The sequence below is a fragment of the Rhipicephalus sanguineus genome, chromosome 2 (assembly GCF_013339695.2).
Source record: "Rhipicephalus sanguineus isolate Rsan-2018 chromosome 2, BIME_Rsan_1.4, whole genome shotgun sequence".
Taxonomy (NCBI): Eukaryota; Metazoa; Arthropoda; class Arachnida; order Ixodida; family Ixodidae; genus Rhipicephalus; species Rhipicephalus sanguineus.
The window spans coordinates 16,842,534-16,860,156 of NC_051177.1; the positions used below are offsets into that span (position 1 = coordinate 16,842,534).

The 17,623-nt window shown below is 43.6% G+C and overlaps 2 protein-coding genes across 4 annotated transcripts in view; both read right to left on the bottom strand.

Moving 5' to 3' along the window:
• LOC119382455 (tuberin) overlaps window positions 1-5,518 on the bottom strand; it is a 122,180-nt gene extending 116,662 nt beyond the window's left edge. Inside the window, exons 1-4 of one of the 2 annotated variants that reach the window (XR_005181536.2) lie at window positions 5,047-5,518; window positions 4,904-4,990; window positions 3,907-4,017; window positions 131-210 (exon numbers count right to left, since the gene is read on the bottom strand). Coding sequence is in view for 1 of the 2 variants with exons in the window: in XM_037650164.2 (XP_037506092.1) it covers window positions 131-210; window positions 3,907-4,017; window positions 4,904-4,990; window positions 5,047-5,175 (407 nt within the window). In the remaining variant the exon portion in view is untranslated. The remainder of the gene's footprint in view (window positions 1-130; window positions 211-3,906; window positions 4,018-4,903; window positions 4,991-5,046) is intronic. The other variant, XM_037650164.2, reaches the window with a different exon arrangement.
• Window positions 5,519-13,416: 7,898 nt separating this feature from the next.
• The window catches only part of LOC119382456 (protein phosphatase methylesterase 1), a 46,760-nt gene continuing 42,553 nt past the window's right edge, over window positions 13,417-17,623 (bottom strand). For both annotated transcript variants that reach the window (XM_037650167.2, XM_037650165.2), the window contains 2 exons: window positions 15,073-15,140; window positions 13,417-13,499 (listed from right to left, as the gene is read on the bottom strand). In XM_037650167.2, coding sequence (XP_037506095.1) covers window positions 13,481-13,499; window positions 15,073-15,140 — 87 coding nt within the window. In that variant the 3' untranslated portion in view covers window positions 13,417-13,480. The remainder of the gene's footprint in view (window positions 13,500-15,072; window positions 15,141-17,623) is intronic.

Here is a 17,623-nt window from a genome sequence, read left to right on the forward strand (position 1 = left end):
GCCTTCACCAGACATGCTGCTTTTCCAAATTGTTGGCTCTAACCTGTTTGCCTTGTGCTTACCACTTCGAATCTCCCCTTTCTTTAGAAGTGTTCATAGATCTTTTATTTTTGTTTTTTGAGAAACACACCTTAGGGGCAAGTCCTCGGGCAGTGACAAGTCCAACACCAGGTTGAAGCAGTGAGCCCTTATGATGTCGAGTGGGTCCCGCTGCACAGGATGAAAAACGAAGCCACCACACTTGGCAGAGAATGACTCTTATGGCAAGGAAATGAGATGCATGCTCTGTTACAGCATATTAGTACATAGCCAAGGTGCACGTTCAATATTCCGAGGTATGCAGTTTACAAAACAGACCCTAAGCTGCATTGCAAGGCACAAAATTTCTAAAGCTAACAAAACGCATGGTGCTAGTGTTTATCAAAGTTTATTTAATGCCTTTGCAATCAACAAGGGAATGATGGGTAGTACAAACAGTAGTTCAGTGCAAGCGATAGCTCAGCATGCAAATCAGCTATGGAAATGTGTGAATAACCCCTTCTAATAATTAAATTGTTAATTTAATTATTAATTAATGGCTCTGCATCTGATTCTCACTAGAAGTGTCAAACAAAATGCAACGTGCAACAAAGTTTCAAGATACCCCTTCAGCTGTAAGCTCTGACTGTGTGATAATAACTAGGGGTGTGCGAATACCGAATAGTAGCTTTCAAATCAAATACCGAATCGAATCAAGAAAAAAATTCCGAATACCGAATGGAATATCGAATATTAAAAATTTTATTTTCACAGGCCTTGACTTTTATGAGTTTTCATAAAATATAATTTTATTTGTAGGATGCAGTGGTGTGCATCGGTTTTGATTTGTTTGCTTTACTTGCAAAATGGGGGAGGGGAGAGCCACAGTTATGTAAATTTCTGTAATATTATATGTGTTCTATTTTAAGTTGCCGAACTAGCACGTGATTGTAAAAGTGGAGCAGAAATATCAACTTTCTTTGAATATCCTCTAGACGCGGTGCCCCGAAGCTGTTGGAGGGATCGAATTATCGAGCGGCGACTATATAGCACCACGTTAACACCCACCCGCTTTAAACGTACTAGCGGTTAAAGCGTAGTTGCAACGGATGCCTGGTCGAGTCTCATCGAGCCTAATGTATTTGCTGACCGGCTCATCCTATGCCTACCTGCTAGTGAGAAGTTGTGGGTACTGGTGAGAAGTTGTGGGTACTGGACCCAGTATTAGTTTAGAAATGCTCCTTGGCATCGCAACTGATGCAAATTCATACTTGATGGTTAATGCATGCTACAGTTTAGCACGTAGTTACGAGACGTTCCCATCAGGTAGCTAATTAGAACCCCGATTATACGACTTGGAGGGGACCACGCAGAACCATCGTATAATCGAAAAACTAAGAATATGGGCAGTGATGCTAAGTCTTGCCCCCCAGAAAACAGGCACAGACTGACTGAATAAGCTCGCGAAACAACCCTGCACTTCACCAGGAAAGGTAGATTACATTATTTTAGACAATGACACCTAACCGTTTAACTGTAGGAGGTGTGAGTGAATCGTTATTCTCAACTTAAAAATCGAATCTAACGCACATCTTTACAAAACGAGTCCGATAATTGCCTGTGCTTAAAAACGAAACCGAAACCGCGTTGGCAACAGCCTCCCATCAGAAGAGTGAGATACAGTGCCATCGCCATCATACAATGGCGACGGAGCACGCTTTGTTGCAAGTTTGCGTAGGATAATTCCATGCGCGACTGAGCTGTGCGCATCGTATTTGTTCCTTTGTGTTCCCTTGTGAAGTGCAGTTGGTGACTATAAACGCTCACGTCAAGCGAAAATTTTTTTGCATGCTGACGATAGCTGCGTTGCGCCATTTTTGCGTGCTTGAGGCCTGTGAATGCGAGTGCCGCAAACAAAGGGAGGAGACCTTCAGTTGCATGTCGACCAGGAGAAGTTTCCACAGGCTGAAAGCGTGAAAATATCTGGATCCCGAAGATGAGCTTGTCGACTATCTGAAGCTTCTCTAAATAGATCGAGCCTGCCTCCTAGGTAACAGCGATGGGATACTCCCTCGATCAAGGCATATCTAGAAGCGATCTTGGAACTATGTTCGTCTGTGATCCAGGCAAACTGTATCACAGACGAACATGAACTGCCAGGAGAATAAATTCTCCCTTCTACGAAGCCATTCTCTACCTGTCTCACTCTCACTTTCAAGCTAGGGGCGTGAGTGCAAAAGATTATTTTTTTTTCTCGGGTGGTGTCGAAGAGTTGTATGATGTAGGGTCGGTGTAAAATTTCGTCGTATAACCGAGGCTTTTAATACATTATTTTTATGGGGGTTCACCGGGACCAAGCCAATTCGTCGTAAAATGCGGGTCGTCCCACTGTTTTACGCAGTTTCGGTATTCGAAAAATCGAATAGTAGATATTCGATTCGCGAATCGAACTATTCGCAGGGCTCCTATTCGATTCGTATTTGTATTCGAATATTCGAGTATTCGCACACCCCTAATAATAACAGATGCTACTAATAGCACTTCCACGACCAATGCACGACAGCATGAAAGGACTATAAAAACAAAACTACTTAGCAACACCATGGCAATCGCTTAAAAAGACCAAGGTTAAAGAAAGAAATTAGTAGACTGAAATGAGCAAACAAACTCAAACAACTGGGGAATTGAATCCAAAAGGTAGCACGAGTAAAAAGATATCAATCAAAACACTGTGTTCTCCATTTTTCATTGTGGTCCAACTGGCCGGCTTTCCTACTAGCAAGTTTGTATGCAAATCTGTGCAGCAGGGAGAGTAATCAAGTACTGCATGTACTCATGCAATGCCAATCCTTGTTATGCAGTGGAATTTTCGCTTCATTTACTGGTGGATAGACTGTGATGCAAATAAAGGTGAAAATACTAAAGCGGCTCTAACGCAAGACTTAAAGGTCTGAGAGCGGCACTCACACCTCGGCGTTTAAGTTAACTTTGTGCTTCGCTGCATTGCCGAAGCAGAAGCCACATAGCAAGAAGCTCGTGGGTGAGATTTGCTGTGCCAGGTGCTGCAACGATCCCAGCTACTCGCAAGAAAAGCACCTGCTCTTTCAATGAACTGACTTGATTAATTTTCATTAATTATCCCAACAGTTCATTTGCCCTTAACTTTAATAAACTTGTGCTCCGATATCGTGTGCATCCAATATAACTCTTAACTTGAACCAGGACCATTGATTTCATACCAGTTTTATTTTTTCAAACACATTTTCTAAATATTCGGAAAACCAGAAGTTCTTGAGTGGAAGTGCTTGAAGAGAAACAAGTGTGTCACTCATTGCTCATGCCACTGAAAAGCTTTACTAGAGAAATTAACCAGCATGAAAGGCGAGACACCCCGCCACAGTCGTCTAGTGGTTATGGCGCTTGACTGCTGACCCGAAGGTCGCGGGATCCCGGCCGTGGCAGCTGCATTTTCTATGGATGCGAGAACGTTTGAGGCCCGTGTACTTAGAGTTAGGTGCACGTTAAAGGACCCCAGGTGGCCGAAATTTCCAGAGCCCTCCACTACGACATCTCTCATAATCATATCCTGGTTTTGGGACGTTAAACCCCAGATATTATTATATTATTATATACGAAAGACGAGACAAAAGACACATGTACAACAGGACATACAGCAGGATGTCTTTCGTCTCGTCTTTCGTGCTAGTTAACTTCCCAAATGTCGCACCAACTTGCCCAGACCAAAGCACTCTTTACTAGAGTCCCGTATGCACTTATGCATCCATAACAGAAGGTTGAGTTCATTACTAGTTTTTCAGGCAAGTCATGAGTGTTTGCATTATGTATAACCATTGGCTACGGGGGGGCACTATAGGCGTTCACACTTGCCTGGGCTCGAACCAAGGTGCAGTAGAAGTTAAGCACCACATGGCGCACCTCGGTGCCGTGAGCTGGGTTCAGCAGGTCACAAGTCAGGCTATACAGGCTCTCTGCCGCTCCCTGTCAAAACGTGAAACAAGCCATGCATAAGGATGGCATTTGAAGCCTTTCTTAAAACAAGACTGACACAGAGGCACCCACAGCCTTACGCTACACGCTTACCTTCTGAAAGAGCAATTGACAACGCAGAAAAAAGGACAATGTGAAGCGTATCGCATGGGAACAATTGAACTGGTGGTTTCTGAAGGTGCTCTGCAACTCTGCACTCATACATTGTCTTCAGCCAATGATTAAAAAGTTGGGTAATTTAACATAACGAGTTAGTTAAGGGGAAGTAAAAAGTAGCCCGAGTGTCTGTAGGCTAGTGTGAATATAGGCGTTTGGTTCAATTCGCTTCTGATGCATCTTTCATGTTGAAAGTCTTGGCTCTGGTTATGCAGGACAACCTGAACACACACACACATAAAGAGGTGTCGAAACCCCCTCCCTGAAATAAATTTCTGGCTATGCCTCTGCCAATGGCACTGAAGCCTAGAGCGAGAAGCAGCCTTCACAGATTAAAACTGTACTGGTGTCGCCACTTCAATAGCCCACTACCAGGAGGATGCGCACACAATTATCCAAGAGCCTGTGCTCTTTGACATGGATCTGTTCTACTCAAAGGCAACTCTGACGGCCAGCAATGCATCACTGCATATGCTGGTTGTCAGCTCAGTGAACCTGAAAGTCAGTACTATGCATCTGAATTACCTGGTGGTAGTTTGGGCCGCAGAAAAATTGCCCTATGTTCACGGCAAGTCATTCACAAACGTTACCGACAACAGCAATCTCCGTTGGCTGCAAATGAAAGATTCTCTTATAACCTAGCTCACGCAAAAATTGATTCTAGCATAGCACAAATAGCTCGTACCCTGAAACAGCCTCACGTTATACGCGAACAAGTTACCTGCGCCAGTCTCCGGGAGCGCACCACCTCCGTGAGTTCCTTGATCACCTTCAGGCGCTGTGCCACGGCGCAGTCGCTGCCCAGTTCCTGCGCATGCAAACACTTAGCTGCGAACAGCCGACCAGTGCCCGCGGTCGACCCACCTTCAGTACTTCGAGGTCGATGGCATGCTCCTCCAGCCGAGGCACCACTGGCGAAGACGCTTTGCCAAGCCCGAACAACGACTTTATCCTCTCCAGGGGCTTCTCCTTATCCTTAGCATTTTTTGACATTGCTGCTACTTATATCGCTGCAACGACGCAGCTTGCATCAGGTTGTTTACGCTTGCGGTTTCTGTCACGCACCCGACAGCTGCTTTGAGCGAGTGAGCATTATACGTGCGCGCGCTTTTGCAGACGACGGCGACGGGGCGGCGCCCTTGCGGCACTCTTGAAGTGGTGACGGTGGTAAACACTGTTCCCTACCGCAGACACGAGTGAGCAGTAGGCAGTATTGGCGGCATTGGTGCTCAGTGAACCATCTATGTTCACAGCGCACAGCTGCAGACAGCAGGGCCACCGCCGGACTCGAGCGCCTCCTCCACTCGTCAGTCTCCTCCTCCAGTCCAAACTGCTCCCCGATTAAAAACAACGCAGTGACTATTCTGTGGTCCAGACCACAGAATAGAGTGCAGCTTTATTCTGTGGACCAGACCACAGAATAGAGTGCAGCTTTATTCTGTGGACCACAAAATAAACTTGCGCGCTGTGGGCTGTGCTGAAATGTTCTGTAGCCCAAGCAGCCCACCTCTCTTGACGACGGTTTCTGCGCACCAGACCACAGAATAGAGTCCCAATCTATTCTGTGGACCAGACCACAGGGTAAACTGCAGCTTTGTTCTGTGAACTAGACCACAAAATAAACTGCAGCTTTATTTTGTGGACCACACCAAAGAGACTTGTTAGAGCCACCCTAGACTTGTGCTGTGGACCGTGCGCACCAGACATCGCTGTAGCCCAAACAGCCCACCTCTCTTGATGACGGGTTTCTCTCACAAATTGGTAGGGTTTATTCTGTGGTCTAATTCACAGAATAAGCACTGCGCCCTCCTCTCTTGACGACAGCTTCCCTCGCGAATCGCAATATTCGCTCACAGCTTTGTGAATAAGTCCGGACCAAGGAGGCCATTTCCGGGCATAGTACGCGAGACGGAAGACGCTTATGCGTGAAAGGTTCGAAATACGAAGGCGAAGCCCACCTTTGGCATGCTTGCTGGTCTGACATGCCAAAGCAGGTAAACTTGTCGTGAATTGAAGCAGCAAAAAGAAGGTGTATAATAACAAATGACAGCGGTTCTAAAAATTTCTGGACCTGATCTATCGAGAGCGGAACACTTAAGTCACTTTCACCACAGTACATCTGTGTCATGCAAAAAGAAAATGTGCACTAAGATCTGCACGGGAGTCTCAAATTTTGAGCGATCCCCCCGATTGTGCGAACACAGCCACAGTTAAGAACAGCGTCAACGCCACCGCGAGAAGGGAATCATAACGACAGAGGGCGACACTACTAAAATAGTCTGGCCCTGATCTCTCGCGTCAGGACACACTTTAGTCACTTTCACCGCAGTGCACTAATGTCGTGCAAAAAAAGTGCACTGAGATTGGCAAGGGGCTATTTTAGCTGTTTCTGTAAAGTTTTCAGACGTTGACGATCATACAAGTACTCGTAATTATACGGCGCATGCAAGTGTATCTAATTAAGTGACAAAGTGTGCTGTGTCCAGTGACAACTAGTAGGTTCTCGCCAATCTTACTGCGCTTTTTTTTTTGCTTGACACAGGTATACTGCGGCGAAAGTGGCTTAAGCGTTGCGTACTTGATGGATCAAGGCCAGAAAATTTTATACACGCTGTCATTTGTTATTATTGTTTTCTTTTCGCGGTGGCATTAGCGTTCTTTTACGGGTGATTTATGGCCGCGCCCATTCAGAAGGATTGCTCAAAGTTCGAGTATCCCGTGCAAATGTTTGTGCACTTTTTCACATGACACAAACGTACTGTGGTGAAAGTGACTTTAGTGTTCCGCACGCGATAGATCAGGTTCACGAAATTTTAGAACCGTTGTCATTTGTTATCATTATAGGCATTCGTTTTGCTGCTTCCGTTCACAATAACAAGTTTATCTGCGGCTGATATCAATACTGGCATATGTCAAAACATTGGAATCTTTCACGCATACGCGTCTTCAATAGCGATTCACAAAACGGCGAGCACATTGAGATTCGCGAGAGAAGCTGTCGTCAAGGGAGCTCGAGCGTTGGCAAATCGAAATCTTCATGGGGTGGGCTCAGTTCCTTCTGAGGGCATTAACAGCGCCTGTTCTGTGGACCAGACCACAGAATGAACCCTTGCAATTTGTGACAGAAAACCGTCGTCAAGAGAGGTGGGCTGCTTGGGCTACAGAACATTTCCGCACAGCCCACAGCGCGCAAGTTTATTGTGTGGACCACAGAATAAAGCTGCACTCTATTCTGTGGTCTGGACCACAGAATAGTCAGTGTGTAAAAACAACGATGATGATAGGAGAGCTCGCGACAGATGGCGACATGTATTGTCCCATGAGAGCCGTACATGAGCCGTAGATTAAGAGAACCAATAACAAAGTTACATAGTATTATGAAATTTATGGAGCAAACGGAAATAGTAACCACTACTGCCATAGAGTCATGAAGCGTGGCCTCCGCGATCAACTTTGGCAACGCGCCGTTTGTGCTGCATAACCTCATCGCGGAGGCCACGCCTGCAGCCGCGTGTCTGCAGTGGCCCGCATTACAGAGTGCGAGTGTCGTAAACCGTTAACTGTAGCCATAGAGTTTCACACCACCGACGTTTTTTCATCCAGCGGCCGTGTTCACACGAACTCTATGACTGCAGCACACCAAGCGACTGGGTGGTTTGTACACTATGCAACTTTCTGTTGCGATTCCAGGCCCGCGCAGTTTTAAATTTAGGGCGTAGTACGCAGAGCCAACGTTTCTAGAAACGTTGCGCAAAGCATCAGGCTTCTTTTTTTTTTTTTTTTTGCTACAACTATTCGCCCGCACGGTCCCCGAGTTTCATTCCTCTATCGCTTAGGCCAGAAAATTTTCCTGTGTAGTGAAAATACACGAGATCGCAAGCACCATTCACAAACCAAAGCAGCTGCCCTCTGTGCAATGTACCAATCCAGAAAATAAAACAGGCGATGTGAATTGAATTATTTATTTTTCATAGCAAAAAAAAAAAGGAAAACATGCAAGAACAATGCCACATAGTTAATATTTCGTGCACTGGTCGATGTTTAAATGACTGACTAGGGTCTCACTTTTCGGTTCCTTGTCCATGAAGGCCGTAGCAGGTGGTATGCTGTGGAGAATGTGGCTGCACTCCACTCTTTAACATATCAGTTATTGTCAGCAAATGTAAAGACAGGCTTGCTAAAGGAGATCGCTGTGGCTCAGAGTTGCCAGATGCTACCGAGCTAACATGCAAAGAATCACCACAAAAGAAACGCCAAAAAACCGGCACGACTTTCACGAAGAAGCCCAAAAGAATAAGTTATTCTACCATTCTTGAAAATATGTTTAATTACATTAAAATTGGCACTCAAATACAAGTGAGAGTTGACAAAAACACTTTATTTTACGCAGCGAAAATATGACTGAACAAAAGCATATATTCACTTTTTAACATTGTCTCCATAGCCTCCATTCGGGTGAATGCACGTTTGCCAGTGCATGACCAACGTTACTCGTTGATTCCACCAACGCGTGTTTGACTTCAACGCTCATCTACTGAAAGTCATCGACAGACGCGCTATTAGTGAACAACAAACGCGCTATTGGTGAACGTAATGATTACTAAAATTACTGTGTTTCCTGGAAAATGCAAATAAGTCCAAAAAACGCGACAAGCGACTGGAAAATTGTACAAGTGACTCAGCGAAAAAAGGAGCCCAAATCCGCTTATTACAGGCAGAACTGGCAACTCTGCTGTGGCTGGACAGATAAGTGTGCAAAGAACCATGTGCATTAGTGCAAACCATGCTAGCAGAGTTTATAACCTCACTACTCAGCAGCTTCCAGTAAAACTTTTACATGTTCCAACATTGAATGCGCACTGTATCTGCCTTTTCACTGCATGAGTGTGCCCCTTGGCTTCTGTGGAAGGTGTCTGAATAAACTTCAGTCATTAGTGAATGCCTGTTCAATCGGGAGCGAACTTGTATGCTTAAATGGAACGGAGGCAGTCCGTTCTATCGAGGCGCACGCGATTGGTCAATGCGAGCCGTGACAGTCGCCAAGGCCCTACATTGACCAATCGTGCGAAGCTCGATAGAATTGACTGCCTCAGTTTCATTTAAGAACGCGTACAAGATCACGCCACTGTTCATTCCAGGACTCACACCAACTGGCCCAGCAAGGCCTTGTTAAGAATTCAATTCTTCTGACGTAATGCACAGTACAAAATTACTTAATATAGTACAACACTGGTCCTACATTTTTGTTAGGGTTTTGTTCCTTCTGCACTTTCGCATGTTACTAAAGGGCAGTTATGCTCGAGGTTTGCCGTGTGTCATAGATGGAAAATTATCATGAACCGGCACACGCTCTCTTCATCCTCTTCGTTCTTTTCTGCTTTGCTCCCTGAACACGTGGGCCGATTTGTCCGGCGTGGGATGCAATTGCTACGACATGCAAGAGAACGGGTACAGAGAGAGAGAGAATGAGAAATTCTTGGCGATGCAAGATTCGAAACTGCGTACTACCCACGATCTGAAGGTGAGCATCGTACCCACTCGGCTATCCAGGCATGCTAGCAGAGCATAGCATGCCTTGTATAATATAGTAAGGGGGTGGGAAAGGGAAGCGAGGAGGAAGGGAGAACAAGTACAGAGAGAGAGCAAAAGAAATAGACAGAAAGACAGGGAAGAAAGAGAAAAAAGATAGAAGGCGAGAGAATGACTGCAGAGAAAGAGAGAGAAGGAAAGACATAGAAAGAAAAAAAAAATAGAGAGAAAGAAAGGTAAGAAAGAGAGAAAAAGATAAAGACAGAGAAGGACAGAATGAGAGAGAAAGAAAGAGATAGAAACAGACACAGAAAACAGATAGAAAAAAAAAGAGAGAAAGGATAGCCATGTATAGTATAGCAAGGAGTAGGAAAGAGCGAGGCGAGAGTGTAAAAGCCAAGCCAGGACCAGCTAGCTGTCCACCAGCTCTGCTGTGACCAGAGTTGTACATAACGCGTTACAAGTGATCGATTACTTGTAGTCAATTACATTTTCTTGTAATCTTGTAACATAATTGATTACTTTTTCGAAACTGTAACATTCTGGGTAATTCAATTACATTTTCTGGTAATTGATTACTGGTAATCAGTTTTTTTTTTTTTTCCAAAATAAAGTTGTAACCAGTTTTCTACGCAGTTCTCGTCCCAAAAAATATGCGGCCGCTCTGTAGGGACCCTCCGTCTTGTCAGACAGGGGTCCCTACAGAACCTACTTTTTCACCTTTTCCGTGGCCTTACCTGCAGCGCCTAAAGTCCCTAGATTTTTCCCTGTTCTTTCTTAAGTACTGACAACCATTGAAGCGCCGCCGACGAATATCATTGGCTAACGCTCGTTTTCGGTAGCCATGTTCTTCCTAACATTTTTCCAGCACCCGGTGAAACGCGTCCCCCATTCACTAGTGACAGGGGGTTGACGGGAGGAGAAAGGCGCGTCGCGGTAGCATATTGTCCGTTGAAAGATGCGTGGCTAATGTACTTAGACGCACATGGCTTTGTAAATCTTCCAAGTTAGGAAGAAAATGGCGTCGGACGCCAGCTGCGCGTGAGAGAGGGCCGGGAAAGGAGGCAGTTGTCGGTACTTAAGTAAAAAGGAAAAATCTAGGGACTTTAGCAGCGCCTTACCCGAGCGCCAGCAACAACGAAGCGCTACGCTTCATAGAGGATATGCACACTAGCATCGAAGCACTGCACAACTACGAGCTGGTGCGCAAGGTGTTCCTAGGACCACCCTTCCCTCCAACGCATGCATTGAGAGTGTTCAGTGTAGCAGTTGACCTCTTAACGAGGCAACGTGGAAGAATCAGCGCCAACAACATTGAAAAACAACTCCAGTTTAAAGTTAACAACGTGTAACACTATATCATAGAAGCCACTGTAAGCCTCCCAGCCTTCATGCAAGCTGCCAGCCTTCTCTCTACCATGCAAGCCACTGTAGTCCATTGTAGTTTGAGTCAACTTGTGTTATTGTGTTGCGGCAATAAAATTTTGAAAGGACGTAACACAAAAGTAATCAATTACATTTGTGTAATTGCTCAGTTACTTTTCTAGGGCTGTAATTGACTAATGTAATCAACTATATCTTAAAGGAATTGTGAGCATAATCGGTTACTAACTTTCTGGTACGTGTACAAGTCTGGCTGTGACCCAGCCTCGTGTGACTTAGTGGAAGCTGCGCTAATTTTTTTAGAACAAAAAAAAACACTCCTATGCAACGTGTATAAAATCCCCAAAACTTTTTGCCACACTATTATGGGAAGACTTAGAATACCCATGTTTGATTTGAACCCTCTGCGGGTCAATGACATAAATATAAGGCACTGCGAACAAGTCCCAAATTGTCAACGCCATACATGTGTGGGGCCGGGGCCGTCACTGTTTGAAAAATGCGCCACTTTTTCCAACTCTTATTTGACCAGCAAGTGGCATCACCTTGAGGCATATTTTTTTTCTTGCACTGTTTACCTGCAGTTTACATTTCAAGGTTTATTTAGCAGGAACAGGTACCCAGCAGCAAGTTTGGTTTTGTCTCATGGGTGGTCTTCACTTGTTGCACTCACAAAAACTGATGTCTATTTGATTTCTAATTTCTCGCTTGATACAAGCTCATTTATTTGCCCAGAGGTGTGCGATTTCAGCTGTTCACAGGTGGGCACTGGTATATATGAGGATCATCCAGAATAAACACCATTTAGTTATACAAAATGATAAACAACATTTATTGGAAGAAACAATTTTGTTACACACATGAAACTTCCTTCACTTCTCTACATTATCAATCCTGCATATAAAAATTGATCGTATTGGGTCAAGAGCTTCATAATTCCCATTTTTTACTCTTCTGCTACCAGTTCATCAAGCCAGGTGGTCACTGTGTGTTCTTTCTTGAGGATCATGAAAACTGATGGCCTCTTGGTGGCAATAAGATGAAGGGCTACTGGAAGTATCTCACTCATTTGATTTCTCTGACGAGTGCACAATCATAGAGTTTTCTTGTGAGCACTCGCATACACAGACATTACACACTGGACATGCGCTTCGGTTCTTCTACTGCGCATGACTCAAGAGGCAAGTGCTTCTATTCGGACTGCTGCCCAAATGCAATACTGAAATCAGGCTCATTAGATGGTGGCCATTAAGGCAAAGAATAGCTAACAAGTTCAAATGCCGAATCTGACCAAAGAACTACTTTTCAGAACGGTGAATGCAATGACGATTTCAACTGGCACAAATGTGACAGTAATCTGGCATGTGCATTTTTCTGAGCCTGTAAAACGTATTTATTTCAATTAACATACCTTTCACTTTATCGCTTTTATTACTCATGCATAAGCAATGCACCTCGGGAAAATATATTTTTGTCACGTTATGGTCGCTCTCAAGATTTTAATTATGCATTGCAAAAGCCAACCATGAGTATCGCATATGGTAAAAAAATTCAACCCCCAGGGTAAGACAGCAGACTTTAAAGGGTCATGAATCACTTTTCCAAGTAATCATCAAATGACCTCAGTGCTGGAGTTGATTGGCGCACTAATTTCTCGAATCTATCCAGAACAAAATGAGTTACAAGGAATTCGTTGCATGCTTTAAGCACTTTCTCTCATCCCGACGAGCGTGCTGGAATCAGGGGAGGATGGCACAGGCGAAAGAAGTTACATCAGCGCACATGATGAAACATGACCGCTCTCTCCTGTTGGGATTCCTGTGAGCATAATGTGACTACTGTGCAACGTTAGCAGACTATGGAGCACGACACCAGCATGGTGTGGCACTCAGTGGCAAGAAGCACATAACATCCAAACGCCACTCTTGATTTTGGCGGCACCCCATGGCAAGGAGCACATCTGATCCAAACGCTGCATGCTATTGTCTACTGGCCAATAGCATGCTATCTGCTGTTTGACTTCAAACAGCAGGTAGAGAGTGAACACAGGCCTCTGTATGAAAAGAGGGCACCTGAGAAAATGGCAATGTGCTCCGCTTGTAAATTTTCCTTGCCGTGCACGACTGCAACATTTGATTGAGCTGTTAAGAGCACTGTCTACTTTCCAAAGGACGTGTTTTTTCGCCAAGCATGAGGGGTGGTTCATGACCCCTTTAAAAATTATGAATAAAGCATTCAGGTAAACACGCTTTGCAATGTTATGAAGACAACAACAAAGCTCAATATACAGGGTTTCCAGTGGTACCCAAGGCATATGTGGTGTTTTCAACATTACACAACATTTTATTTGTGCAATACTCATAAGACAATACAACTTGACTGAAATCTAGCATGCTGGAAATGTCCTGAAAGAGAGAATAGTAAATTTTGAGTCACTGACACTTCAAAGCTACGAACATTATTCGATACTCAGTTGTATGACTAATACGGCAGCACTATATAAACTAATATTCTTATTTGAAATACAGCTAAAACTCGATGTAACCAAACCCGATTTTGCGAATTTCTCGATTTAACGAAGAAATTTACATTCCCCAGTAGGTACCCATTGAGTTAAACATTGTCAACAACTCGAATTAACGAAGCTTTCATGGCACTAAACTTGATTTAGCGAAGTTTACCCAGAAATGAGCGAAAATGCACTGATTTCAGTTCAATTTTTAGCCAGATGACTTTTCTTCATACGTGCACTATAATACTATCACGTTCAAACATCTTGCCATCCTATTCAGTACACTAGTTTTATTTTGACGAGGCTACACAACGCAGTAGGTAGCGCTTTTACAGCAAATGGCACTCGGTGGTAGTGGTTTGTTGTCCCTGCAAATACCCCCACAGGAACGTGGTGGTTGCTTTCGTTATTTCATGGTTTATGCAACACATGGCACTAATTGTGTCCTTGGAACTTTTGTTGTTCTGCCTGCTCGCACATTAACTGCATTTGTTCTCCCAGTCTTTGAATATCGACAACTTGTCGTAGCTTCACGAGAGACCACCTCGCCAGGCTGCCTTCATCGCCTTTTCAGACACGCAGGCGTGTGTTACCGTATTTATTCGAATCTAAGCCGATGTTTTTTTCGAAAAAACGATATGCAAAAGTGGGGGGGGTCAGCTTAGATTCGAGTACAATGAGTAAGTTTTTTTGTTTTTCTGGCCTTGCGAATTTCGGGGGTCGGCATAGAATCGGGGCCAGCCTAGATTCGAGTAAATACGGTAGTGCAGTAGCTTTCGGATTACGCTACGTTACAATTTTGAATTTCGAAGGATCGACAAATTCCTTCCTCGATTTTACCAACTTCCCGATTTAGTGAAGTAATTCAAGTGCCCTCAACACTTCATTAAACAGAGTTTCAACTTAATGCTTCACTTAATGCTTCACCATATTAATTACTTTTCAAGATCTGGAAAACCACAAAAGAACATAACTTGAAGCAATTTAGAGGAGTGGCTTATCTCTGCAAACAGCTTTTCAACCTGTAGGTGTTACTCCTGATGTAGATGCCTATGCAATAGGTGCCACAGTTCACTTGAAGTCGGATATGCTCAACCTCAAATTTACAGTGACAGCTGTGCAAAACTGGCTGAAGATGGGTGACCACACTTAGTCAAGCCTTCCTTGCGGCATCCAAGCATGCACATACTGTGGTGGTTCGGTATTAACTTTGCCAGTGTGCTTCCGTTGCCATAAATAGTAAATAAATGTGTCTTCAGCAATACGATGCATTTCTCCACTGCTTAAATGCTAATTGTGTTATCATCAATAGACATTGGGTGATGAGCTCCACAAGATCCTTCATTTCTCTAAATCGAAACTTAGATGAAATTGAATTGGCCTTAGGTTTGTTTATTTGTATTTTGCATTGTTGTTGTATTTTATCAGCTTGGTACATATTAAAAAAAGGGGGTGCTACGACTTACCGTTGAAAATTTGACGTAGGTTCAGCAAACTTGTTGCGTACAAGAAACGTTGCCACAGCCTCAGCTACCTGAAAATAAACAAAGCAAAAATGCTATTGCCACACACGCTCCTTTCTTTGTATGTTTTATTTTACCGGCCAATTGCACGTGCAGCTGCTGACTTGCGCAAACTGTGCCAGAATGTCTGAGAACATTTGAGATTATTTTAGGATCGTCTGTTATGCTTGAGTGCGCAAACGCAAACAAGTGAGTTCATTCTCGAACTAACGCGGCACCAGCGATAAGGCTCGAATGTTCGATGCCACATGCATAAATGCCGACACACCTTGCCATGGTTCAGTTTTATCGACGGCCGACGCTCTGTTCACCGCTATCACTGTACAGTGTGTATTGCTGTATATTTGTAAAATTGGCCACAAGCTGTAAAATTGGCCACATTTTGTATGTTTTCATAATTATTTTTTGTTCAATGAATAATATGATAAATACAGTGCAATATTATATATCAATATGAAGCTAAGTGGTTGTACTTTTATTGCGATAGCAATTATATGGACACTTTCGGCTGGTTTTTGCCGTCGCCGTCATGTCCCAGATATGTATATGTATATATATATATAAATAAAAGCCACAAAGAAAACTAAATCAGAAGAAAGAAATTTCCAAAGCGTGCCAACGGGATTCGAACCTGCGACCCCTCGCTTCGCAGTGCGCCGCTTTAAACAACTCGGCCATGCGCCACCGGTTGTTTAGGATACAAACGGCGAGCTATTTCTATACACCATTGAACGCTGGCGGCACGCAGAGCTTGGAGGTGCTTCAGCGTGTGCAGTATCACCCGCGAGATTGCCCCGAAGGGCGCGCTTTAAAGCAATGCGCTTACATTTTCCTTGAGTTTGAAAGCTGCCCTTGAGACGCACACTAAGACGTGGCCCATTTCTGCACCCACTCGCGATGTGGAACGTCGTGTAAACAATGCGTCGAATGCCACCGTGTGACGGGAGATGTGGAGGGGCCACTCCACGCACCGCAGTTTTTAAGAAAAAAAATCTAAGAACATTGGATTGTAGCGCACTGCTCAAACGCAAAGAACAACTGTGATTGTTGTTAGTTCGCACTCGTCCTGTGTATACCTGTGCGTTCTTTTCGAGCATCCTTTTTAGAGTTTAACTGCGAACTGCAAGTGTAGAGCTGTGACCGTTGTTAGTTCGCGGTAGTCCTGTGTGTGTTCTTTTAGTGAGTCCTTTGCGTTTGAGCGGCGCGCTGCAAGTATAGAGCTGCTTGCCGTTCATGTCACATTCTATTTTGTTGCTATCGCATTCAATGCTTCACCGGTGCGACGAAACTGAGTTTTTTAATAGTATTACTTCAAAAAATTTATATTAAGGTATAATATGCAAGAACATTTATGAAAAACTAGATTTATTGAACATTGCACAGAACATTTTTAATGTTATGCTCCCAACATGAAAGAAAAAAAAAAACTAAAAATAATCTGAGATACACAAAACGTTTGCTCTACAACTTTCTGTATTAGAGGAAAGCTTGAATGATCTAGATCAAAAAGTGCATGAGTTATCATTTTTTTTTGTCTGCCCAGTGAAAACTGCATTATTCCACCAGGTTACACGCTTATGTCTTTTCCCTGTCAAAATTTTTCAATCATAGCAATACAATAAACATAATTGACAAGAGGAATAAATTTTCTATTGAGCCATAGCTATTTTAGTAAATTATGCTAAATAGTAGCTAAGAAAAAAAAATCAGATGCCAAGAGGTAACACTGAACACTGCACCAAAACATCCTAAAGCATGGCTTCACCGCACCCAATAAAAATATTCTAAACATGTAAGCTACAAAAAAGTCTTCACATTTCAATGTCTGATATTATTGAAATTGGTGGAACTACGTCTGAAAGCTCTAAGATGTAAAAAAATTTCTTTTTCTAAGGTTGGTGTGCCACTGGACAAAACAGGCGTTGCAAGTAGCATTTGTCCACTCTGCAAGTTTCTTGACCTCTGAGTACTTTTTGTATTTTCTCCACTTCCTCAATCAGTAGGACTTGTTCTGAATGTACTTGTTTTGGGAAGGTGCAGTCGTGGAAGCTCAACGATGCCCATATAGATCAGGAGGCAAATGAAATTCACCATCTCTGTGGCTGTGACCATATCCCAAGAACTATCACCTTTGGCATAAGACTGCTTCTACAGGATTTGCAACCAAGCACACACATTTTTGTTAACCCAAAGCCTTTTATTACCTCCGCTGTGAAAAAGCCGATTTTCTTGTGACACATATCGCTTCACTGCGCAACACTACTCTGAGGCCACGGCTGGGTAGCCTTCTTGGGCTGAACATTACTCTCTACTGGTTGAAGGTTATGTCACCAAAATTTTACCATATACTGCTGAGACACTACAAATACAAGATATAATAGTGCAAACATCCTCATCACATTTCAGTCAGAGTAAAAAACCGATGTGCCAGAAAGCGTAACATATTGATGAAACCTGACTACGATCCGGGCTCATTCTACGGTTTTTTATCATC